Source organism: Takifugu flavidus, unplaced genomic scaffold (genome assembly GCF_003711565.1).
Source record: "Takifugu flavidus isolate HTHZ2018 unplaced genomic scaffold, ASM371156v2 ctg547, whole genome shotgun sequence".
Classification (NCBI taxonomy): Eukaryota; Metazoa; Chordata; class Actinopteri; order Tetraodontiformes; family Tetraodontidae; genus Takifugu; species Takifugu flavidus.
Window position 1 is genome coordinate 2,065 of NW_026622161.1, and position 10,696 is coordinate 12,760.

Genomic DNA, 10,696 nt, shown 5'->3' on the forward strand with positions numbered 1-10,696 from the left:
AGTCCCCCCCTCCTCTCCCCCCCATCACTCACCATCAGTCCCCCCATCACTCACCACCATTCCCCCCTCCTCCCCCCCATCACTCACCATCAGTCCCCCCCTCACTCACCACCAGTCCCCCCCTCCTCCCCCCCCATCACTCACCATCAGTCCCCCCCATCACTCACCACCAGTCCCCCCCTCCTCCCCCCCCATCACACTCACCATCAGTCCCCCCCATCACTCACCACCAGCCCCCCATCACTCACCACCAGTCCCCCCCCCCCCCCCCCTCACCCATCAGTCCCCCCCCCCCCCCCCATCACTTACCACCAGTCCCCCCCTCCTCCCCCCCTCCACTCACCATCAGCCCCCCCCATCACTCACCACCAGTCCCCTCCTCCTCCCCCCCCCTCCACTCACCATTAGCCCCCCCCATCACTCACCACCAGTCCCCTCCTCCTCCCCCCCCTCCACTCACCATCAGCCCCCCCCCATCACTCACCACCAGTCCCCTCCTCCTCCCCCCCCCCCTCCACTCACCATCAGCCCCCCCCATCACTCACCACCAGTCCCCTCCTCCTCCCCCCCTCCACTCACCATCATCCCCATCCCCCCCCCCATCACTTACCACCAGTCCCCCCCTCCTCGCCCCTGGCCCGGACGGCGTGTCTCCCTCCACCCTGAGGCACTGCGCAGAGGAGCTGCCTCCTGTCTTCACAGACATCTTCAACTCCTCCCTGGAGTCGTGCCAGGTGCCAGCCTGCCTCAGAACCTCAACCATGGTCCCTGTCCCCAAGAAGCCACGGATCACCGGGCTTAACGACTACAGACCTGTGCGCTCACCTCTGTAGTCATGAAGTCCTCAGAGCGCCTGATCCTGCCACCCCTCAAGTCCATCACCACCCCCCTCCTGGATCCACTGCAGTTCGCCTACAGAGCCAACAGATCTGTGGACGACGCGGTCAACCTGGCCCTTCACTCCATCCTGCAGCATCTGGACTCCCCGGGAACCTACGCGAGGATCCTGTTCGTGGACTTCAGCTCTGCATTCAACACCATCCGCCCCGCTCTGCTACAGGACAAGCTGTCCCAGCTTAGTGTGCCTGCCTCCCTCTGCAGGTGGATCACTCACTTCCTGACGGATCGGAGGCAGTATGTGCGGCTGGGGAAGAGTCTCCGACTCTGTCTCCATCAGCACTGGATCACCCCAGGGCTGTGTCCTTCCCCCCCTCCTCCTCTCCCCTGTACACTAACTGCTGCACCTCAAGCCACCAGTCTGTCAAGCTGATCAGGTTTGTGGATGACACCACCCTCATCGGGCTCGTCTCCAACGGCAAACGAGACTGCCTACAGGAGGAGGGAGGTGGCTCGACTGGTGTCCTGGTGCGGACACAACAACCTGCAGCTGAACGCTCAGAAGACAGTGGAGATGATTGTGGACTTCAGGAAAGTCGCAGCCCCTTTGCCCCCCCTTGCCCTTATGGACTCCCCCATCACCATCGTGGACTCCTTCCGCTTCCTGGGCACCACCATCACCCGGGACCTTAGTGGGAGCCAACCATCAGCTCCCTCATCAAGAAGGCCCAGCAAAGGATGTTCTTCCTCCGGCAGCTGAGAAGCTCAAACTGCCTCCCAGGATGTTGGCGCAGTTTTATACGGCCATCATGGAGTCCATCCTCCCCCTCCATCCTCCCCTCCCCATCCTCCCCATCCTCCATCCTTCTCCCTCCTCCATCCTCACCTCCTCCATCCTCCCCTCCTCCATCCTCCCCTCCTCCATCCTCCATCCTCCCCTCCTCCATCCTCCCCTCCTCCATCCTCCCCTCCTCCATCCTCCGTCCTCCCTCCTCCATCCTCCCCTCCTCCGTCCTCCCCTCCTCCGTCCTTCCCTCCTCCATCCTCCGTCCTCCCCTCCTCCGTCCTCACCTCCTGCCTCCTCCTTCCTCCCCTCCTCCGTCCTCCCCCTTCCTCCTTCCTCCCTCCCCGTCCTCCGTCCTCCCCGTCCTCCGTCCTCACCTCCTCCGTCCTCCCCGTCCTCCATCCTCACCTCCTCCATCCTCTCCTCCTCCATCCTCACCTCCTCCATCCTCCCCTCCCCTCCATCCTCCTCCCCTCCTCCAATCCTCACCTCCTCCATCCTCCCCTCCTCCGTCTCTCCTCCTCCGTCCTCCCGCCTCCTCCGTCCTCACCTCCTCCTTCCTCACCTCCTCCCCCCCCTCCTCCGTCCTCCCCTCCTCCTTCTTCCCCTCGCTCCATCTCCCCTCCTCCGTCCTCTCACCTCCTCCTCCGTCCTCCCCTCCTCCATCCTCCCCTCCTCCATCCTCACCTCCCTCCTCCTCTTCCTCCTCCATCCTCCTCCTCCTCCCCTCCTCCCCTCCTCCATCCTCACCTCCTCCATCTTCCCCTCCTCCATCTGTCTTCCCCTCCTCCATCCTCACCTCCTCCATCCTCACCTCCTCCATCTTCCCCTCCCCATCCTCACCTCCTCCATCTTCCCCTCCTCCCCTCCTCCCCTCCTACAATCCTCCCCTCCTCCCCTCCTCCCCTCCTCCATCCTCTCCTCCTCCATCCCCCCTCCTCCATCTTCCCCTCCTCCATCTTCCCCTCCTCCCCTCCTCCCCTCCTCCATCTTCCCCTCCTCCATCTTCCCCTCCTCCATCCTCACCTCCTCCATCCTCACCTCCTCCATCCTCCCCTCCTCCATCCTTCCTCCTCCATCCCATCCCCCCCTCCATCCTCCCTCCCACTCCTCCATCTTCCCCTTCTCCATCTTCCCCTCCTCCATCCTCCCTCCCCCCCCCTCCTCCCTCCTCCCCTCCTCCATCTCCCCTCCTCCATCCTCCCCTCCTCCATCTCCCCTCCTCCGTCTTCCCCTCCTCCGTCCTCACCTCCTCCTCCGTCCTCCCCTCCTCCATCCTCCCCTCCCCTCCTCCCCTCCTCCGTCCTCCCCTCCTCATCCTTTCCCTCCTCCATCCTCCCCTCCCCATCCTCCCCTCCTCCATCTTCACCTCCTCCCCTCCCCCCTCCCTCCCTCCTCCCCTCCTCCCTCCTCCCCCTCCTCCCCTCCTCCCTCCTCCCCCCTCCTCCCCTCCTCCGTCCTCCCCTCTCCTCCGTCTTTTTTTTACGTTTTTTTTAAGTGAATTTAATGGAATCTTTAATACAGAATAATACAATGAATGTTTGTGTTTTTTCAAATGAATCTGATAATTCGGATCTTTCAATCAAATCAAATCTCAGTCATAATCGTTCTCTTTAAGATAAGATAAAACTTTATTGATCCCACATCGGGGAAAATCACATGTTACAGAAGTAGCCAGTGATATACAACACTAAAAAAAAAAAACTATTTTCTTATGTACATTATACATCATATACAGAGGGGGAAATTATATACAGAAGGGAATATTAGACTATATGAAGAAAAATGAATGTGCAAATAAGAGATTCCGGAGGTAGAATGATTAAGTAGTGTGGAGAAAATATGCCAACCCTGGGTTATTGGTGCTGCATTAAGAGTTGTGCATGTTGAACAATCTGACAGCAGTTGGGATGAATGACCTGCGGTCACGTTCCCTTTTACACCGTGGGTGTAACAGTCTGCTGCTGAAGGAGCTGCTCAAGGCCCCCACAGTCTCGTGTAGGGGTGAGAGGGGGTGTCCATAATGGATGTCAGCTTGGCTAACATCCTCCTCTCACCCACCTCCTCAATGGAGTCCAGAGAGCAGTCCAGGACTGAGCCAGCCCTTCTGACCAGCTTGTTGAGTCTCTTCCTGTCCCTCTCTGAGCTTCCACAGCTCCAGCAGACCACAGCGTAGAAGATCACCGATGCCACCACGGAGTCATAAAAAGTCCAAAGCAGTGACCTGCACACTCCAAAGGACCTCAGTCTCCTCAGCAGATGGAGACGGCTTTGGCCCTTCTTGTACAGGGCGTCTGTGTTATGAGTCCAGTCCAGTCCATTGTTGAGATGAACACCCAGGTATTTGTTCTCCTCCACGATCTCAATGTCCAAACCCTGGATGTTCACGGGTGCAGTGTGAGGAGCCTTCCTACTGAAGTCGATCACCACCTCCTTTGTCTTGCTGGCGTTGATGCGCAGATGGTTCAGTTCACACCAGGCGACAAACTTGGTGATGACCTCCCGGTACTCCAGTTCGTTCCCCTCAGACATACGTCCAACGATGGCTGTATCATCTGAGAACTTCTGGAGGTGGCAGCTGTCCGAGTTGTGGCTGAAGTCCGATGTGTAGAGAGTGAAGAGGAAGGGAGAGAGAACTGTACCCTGCGGTGCCCCAGTGCTGCAGACTACCACCTCGGACTCACAGTCGCGGAGCCTCACGTACTGCGGTCTGTTGGTGAGGTAGTCGGTGGTCCAGGCAGCGAGGTGACCATCGACTCCGGCTCCCTCCAGCTTGCCTCTCAGCAGTGATGGCTGGATTGTGTTGAAGGCACTGGAGAGTCAAAGAACATGACTCTCACAGTGCTCCCGGTGCCCTCTAGGTGTGAAAGTGACCGGTGCAGCAGGTTACATTTTTAAAGTTTTATTAAACATTACCAGAGAAAGAGACACTTCCAACTCATCACTAAATCGTCCCAGAATTTGACACTCAAAAGTCAGACACATCCGTGTTCAACATTTTGTTCATCACATCTCTGGACAGGAAGAGACGCTGTGTGTCGCCCTCTAGCGGCCGCTGCTCAGTGTGGCCTTACTGTGGAGGTTTTAGTGCGCACTTCTGCTGCTTCCTGTCACTGTGGGCCTCAGCACAGTAGTACACTGCAGAGTCTGACAGCTGAAGCTCCTGGATCTTCAGAGGAGCTGATTTCATGGTGGGGTTCAGTGTGGAGGAAAATCTCTCCTTAAACTCATCTTCTGTTTTCCCCTTACCGAAGGTGACCCTGCTCAGGATGAACTGGGGTCTGCTGGTCCCATCCTGTTTGTACCAGAAGATGTAGACGTCTGTGGCTGTGCTGGTGTAGTGACAGTCCAGTGTGACTGTCTGGTCTTCTGCTGCCATCTCCTCTGCTTTTGGTTGCAGCACAGTGTCTTTTTGGGTTTGCCTCTGGAAAACAGACAGCATGAAGGTGCTCTCAGGGAATCGTACTCACATCCCTCTGGTGTGACAGACAGAGTTGTGTTCATACCACCCACAGAGTTGCCATCCACAGTGAGACGAACAGAGGAGTCATGTTGAGGAACGGTGAGCTCCAGCCACAATGAAGAGCTCTGTGATGTCTCCGTGTAGTCTTCTTCAGACCTCAGACGGGTTTGAGAAGGAGGAGCCTGACCAGAGGAACTGAGCTCCATCACAAGCTTCTACTGACAGCTTCACATCCTCCAACTCACTCATTATTTCTACTGTCTCTAGATGGAGACCTCGACTGTAAAAACAAGGACTACCTGAGAGTTACCAGCACAGGAGCATCAAAACGTCACAACCAAACACAGATGAAATCCCTTTTCCTGATCTGATTCAGAAGGTCTGTTTGCATCTCACAGCTGGTGCCAGATGAGGGTTCCCTCTACCTGAGGGTTAGGGAGACGGTGGTCGACAGGTCCTGGAGGCCTATGGATCCTGGAGGAGTACAGTCCTGGAGGTCTAAATATCCTGGAGGCCTAACGGGACTGGAGGAGTACCGGTCCTGGATGGCTACAGGTCCTGGAGGTCTACGGGTCCTGGAGGCCTATGGGTCCTGGAGGAGTACAAGTCCAGGAGGTCTACAGGTCCTGGAGGTCTACAGGTCCTGGAGGCCTATGGGTCCTGGAGAGTACAGGTCCTGGGGGTCTACATGTCCTGTAGGCCTACAGGTCCTGGAGGCCTACGTGTCTGGAGGAGCACTGGTCCTGGATGGCTACGGGTCCTGGAGGCCTACGGGTCCTGGATGAGTAAAGGTCCTGGAGTTCTTCAGGTCCTGGAGGTCTACAGGTCCTGGAGGTTTCAGGTCTCGGAGGTCAAAGAGTCCTGCAGGTGTACAGGTTCAATAACTAAAAGGAATGAGCAGAAGGTGATTGATTATTTTTTCTTTACGTTTTTAAAAAAAGTGAATTTAATGGATTCCTCCTCCTGTGAACCATCACCTTATCGTGGTGGAGGAGTTTGCATACCCTAATGAGCCTGGGAGCTATGCTGTCCAGGGCGGCTTGCCCCTGGTAGGGTCTCCCAAGGCAGATTGGTCCTAGGTGAAGGGTCAGACAAAGAATGGTTCATAAGACCCATCATGGTACATCCAAAAGGGAAGCCGCGTACCCGGCTCGGAGGGTTACCGGGGCCCTGACCCGGAGCCAGGACTGGGGCTGGGGCTCGATGGCGAGCGCTTGGTGGTCAGTTCTACGTCCATGGGGCCCGGCCGGGCCCAGCCTGAGCTACCTACGTGGATACTCCTGTCTCCAGTGGACCCCCACCCGCAGGACAAGCATGAAGGGTCCGGTGCAGTGTGGATTGGGCGGTAGACCAAGGCGGAGGCCTTGGCGGTCCGATCCTCGTTTATGGAAATTGGCTTTTGAAACATGGAACATCACCTCTCCGGCTTGGAAAGAGCTGGAGCTTGTGGGGGAGGTTGAGCGCTACTGACTAGATATGGTCGGTCTCACCTCCACACATAGTGTTGGCTCAGGAACCCAAGTCCTTGAGGGGGGTTGGACACTCTTCTTCTACGCTTGAGTTGCTCAGGGTGAGAGATGGAGAGCGGGGGTGGGCTTTTTCCTGCCCCCAGACTCTCTAGTTTGACGTTGGGGTTCTCGCAGTTGAGCGAAAGGGTTGCTTCCCTGCGCCTTCGGATCGGGGAACGGGTTCTGACTGTTGTTTGTGCGTATGCACCAAACAATAGTTCAGAGTACCCGCCCTTTTGGAGGATCTAGGACGGACGCTGGGCGCTTAACTGATCTGTCATGGTGAAGAAGGAGCTGAGCCGGAAGGCAAAGCTCTCGATTTACCGGTCGATCTACGTTCCAGTCCTCACCTATGGCCATCAACGTTGGGTGATGACCGAAAGAACGAGATCGCGGATACAAGCGGCTGAAATGAGTTTCCTCCCCAGGGAGGCCGGGCTCAGCCTTAGAGATAGGGTGAGAAGCTCGGACATCCGGGAGGGTTCGGAGTAGAACCGCTGCTTCTCCACATTGAGAGGAGTCAGTTGGGGTCAGCTTGGGCATCTGGCTAGGATGCCTTCGGGCGCCTCCCTTTAGAGGGTGTTCCGGACATGTCTCACTGGGAGGCGGCCTCGTGGCCGGCCCAGGACTAAGTGGAGAGATTACATCTCTCACCTGGCTTCGGAGCGGCTGGGGGTTCCCCCGGAGGAGCTGATGGAAGTGGCCGGGGAGAGGGCTGTCTGGGCACCCTCCTGAAGCTGCTGCCCCCGCGATCCGGATCTGGATAAGTGGCAGAAAACGAAACGAAACAAAATTTAATGGAATCAATAATACAGAATGATACAATTTTGTGTTTTTTCAAATGAATCTAATAATTCAGATCTTTCAATCAATCAAATCTCAGTCAAAATATTTCTCTTTACATTTTTAAAGTTTTATTCAACATTACCAGAGAAAGAGACACTTCCAACTCATCACTAAATCGTCCCATAATTTGACACCCAAAAGTCAGACACATCCGTGTACAACATTTGTTCCTCCATTACACAAAAGAAATCATTTTTATTCATTATTACGTTCGGGTGCTTTCTAGTTGTGGCTTCCAACTCATTTTACGATCAATAACCTTTCCTAGAAACTAGAAACTTTCTGTCTTAAACTGCTCAATTTCAACTTCATTCAGGTTCAGCTTAACGTGACAATTTTCCAAACACCACCAAAGCCCAGAAACGTTATTTTTATTTAGCGATAACTTATTGAGATCAAACCATGTTTTGAACGCCATCACGTCTCTTTGCCCTGGATTCAATCCCTGTTTCACATCATACCCAGAACAACTTGGCTTGAATCATCTGCAAACACAACAACCAACTGCCAACCCACCAACACCCTCCCAACCTATTTTATGGCACTTGTTCTTACAGATGCAGATCTTCTGTCAGTGCCAAGGAACCTCTGACCTCTGGATGACCTCTGTTCCACCTGTGCACCATAAGGAATCACTGTTATGCTGTTGGACTACTCTCTGCTTGATGATCTCCCATGAGCCACCAGAGACCAGCAGGTCTCTGTCTCTGCAGGAACCCGGGCAGATGTGGTGAGGAAATGTTGGAAGACAGGTGGTTGTCATGGCATTGTTGACGCCCCCCTTCAACTCTGTCACCACCGTCCAATAAGAAATACACACAAACTGCCCTGGAGAGTTTCACACTCTCAAGATTCACCCAAACCACCATTTTCCTTGTAGATCCAAATCCATCTGAAAACACACAGCTGAAAGTCGACAAATGTGAAGCAGCTTTTAACGGCATCAAAGACTGAAATATTTTTGGATCAAACTGAAAGAATTTTATTTATGGTCCTTTTAGTGCTTTCAGATGTCTAAAATGTGAGCGGAACCTGCGTGAGGGTTCAGGTCCCACCAAACCAGCGTGGTGGTGGTGGATTGTGGGTCTGAAGCACGGTTCAGGTGGCTGCTCACTGATGTGGAATTGTTGGCTGATCATGTGATCAGCACCTGTAACCAGTGTCTGATAAGGAACAGTGAACTTGTCTGTGATCGGTCAGATAGCTCTTGTCAGGTTTTTGTACAGCGTCTTCGTCTCTTTGTGTCTCCGTGGAACTCAAGAGCGCAGTAGTACACAGCCGAGTCTGCCAGCGTCACATCTGTAATGGTCAGTTCACTTTCTTGTGCCCGCCCTGTGTTGCATCTGTATCTCTTATCAGGGATGTGTTGGCCTGTGTTGCTTCTTGCTCCTTTCCAGAGAATAAACTGGGGTGCCTCATAGTCAGACTGGTGTTTGTACCAGTGCAGATAAACATCAGAATCTGAAGTCTCATAGTTACATCTGAGCGTTACATCTTCTCCTTCTCTGCTGCTGATTCCATTTCCATCCCTGGAACAGGGGAAATTTTCTGCCCCCATGTTGTTTCTGGAAAACACAGAAGACATGATGTTCCGTCTGACGGTATGTTGGAAGAGCCACCGATATACGGAGCAATCTGGACAAAACACCTACCAAAGCAAAGAGCAGCCAGAAGAATCCACAGCCAAGGTTCCATCTCTGCAAGAAGCTCCAAAGCAGCAGGAGGAAACTGTCTGATGTTCAGCATTCGGTGGTGGCCTTGTTCTCTTCTGGCAGCTCTTTCTGCTTCTCAGCATGGTTAGACACAGAGGAGCACACCTCCTCCTGGGTCATGTGGCCCTCTACTATAAAAGAGTCTCTCATCAGTTCTCAAGATGAAGAAAACTTTGTCATCACATCTCCTGACAGGAAGAGACGCTGTGTGTCGCCCTCTAGCGGCCGCTGCTCAGTGTGGCCTTACTGTGGAGGTTTTAGTGCGCACTTCTGCTGCTTCCTGTCACTGTGGGCCTCAGAGCACAGTAGTACACTGCAGAGTCTGACAGCTGAAGCTCCTGGATCTTCAGAGGAGCTGACTTCTTATTGATTAAAGCAGAAATTCTCTGTGGATCTGAAGCTTTCTGCTTGGCCTGAAGAAGCAATTTAGGAAATTTGTTGTTTTCCTGTTTGTACCAGTACAAATTCGGGAATGTGTCGGAGGTCTGAAAAGTACAGTCCAGTGTAACAGTGTCTCCTTCAGCAGCAACAACATCTTCTGGTGGCTGCATCACTTTGTCTTCTCCTCTACACTCTGATGAAGAAAAATGCAGGAATCACTCAAGATGATCCACTGAGTGGCTCAAAGAGTTTCCACATCTGACGCACACAGTTCTGGCCTCTAATGTGAGGCAGTGGCAGCGTGTGGTTGTCTGGTACCTACCAAAGCAAAGAGCAGCCAGAAGAATCCACAGCCAAGGTTCCATCTCTGCAAGAAGCTCCAAAGCAGCAGGAGAAACTGTCTGATGTTCAACATTCGGTGGTGGCCTTGTTCTCTTCTGGCAGCTCTTTCTGCTCTCAGCATGGTTAGACACAGAGGAGCACACCTCCTCCTGGGTCATGTGGCCCTCTAGTGTGACGAAGGCTTCCAGGAGCTGGGTGCTGTGTTGTTGTAGACAGGTTGTGGGTTTCCTGTCACTCTGGGCCTCACAGCACAGTCGTACACAGCAGAATCTGGAACTGCAGCAGAGGACACCTGCAGATCCACTCGGTCTCTGGACTCGTTGGAGGAGAACTTTGGCCGTGATCTTAGAGCCTCTGACCATGTGATAAGGTTACTTCCTGAGATATACAGGAGGAACTCTGGTGCTTCTCCTGGATATTGGTGATACCAGAAGAAATGATCAGGGCCAGATGCTTGATTGGAGTATTTGTAGGACAGTCAAGATTCAAGATTCAAGATTCAAGATGTACTTTTTCATCCCCGTAGGGAAATTGAATTGTAGCAGCCCTAACATGGATGAATATAACTGTAGTCTCGGTTTTGTATTTGCAAAGTATAGAAATAGAATAAATAAAATATAAATAAGATACAAATATAGCATTATGAGCATATATACAGCATATATTATTAGCATATATATAATATAATATATACATATTATAGGCATATATATAAGTATCGAATAAAATAGAATTAAAATGACAACATAAACCTTAAACAGTTGTTGTTATTGGCTGGGTTAGGATGAGCTATACAGTCTGATAGTGGACGGCAGGAAGGAAG

At 53.2% G+C, this 10,696-nt stretch overlaps 1 protein-coding gene and 1 long non-coding RNA gene across 2 annotated transcripts; both read right to left on the reverse strand.

The window, feature by feature from the left end:
* Positions 1-6,060: 6,060 nt before the first annotated feature.
* LOC130520831 (uncharacterized) lies at positions 6,061-8,319 on the reverse strand. Its single transcript, XR_008949071.1, has 3 exons — positions 7,994-8,319; positions 7,247-7,351; positions 6,061-6,159 (listed from the first exon to the last, which is right to left on the reverse strand). It is a non-coding gene; the product is annotated as an uncharacterized LOC130520831 (long non-coding RNA).
* Positions 8,320-9,306: 987 nt separating this feature from the next.
* On the reverse strand, positions 9,307-10,342 carry LOC130520830 (uncharacterized). Its single transcript, XM_057024548.1, has 2 exons — positions 9,854-10,342; positions 9,307-9,724 (listed from the first exon to the last, which is right to left on the reverse strand). The coding sequence occupies exons 1-2, from the start codon at positions 10,233-10,235 to the stop codon at positions 9,408-9,410; spliced, it is 699 nt and encodes a 232-aa protein (XP_056880528.1). The 5' UTR covers positions 10,236-10,342; the 3' UTR covers positions 9,307-9,407.
* Between the last annotated feature and the right edge of the window lie 354 nt (positions 10,343-10,696).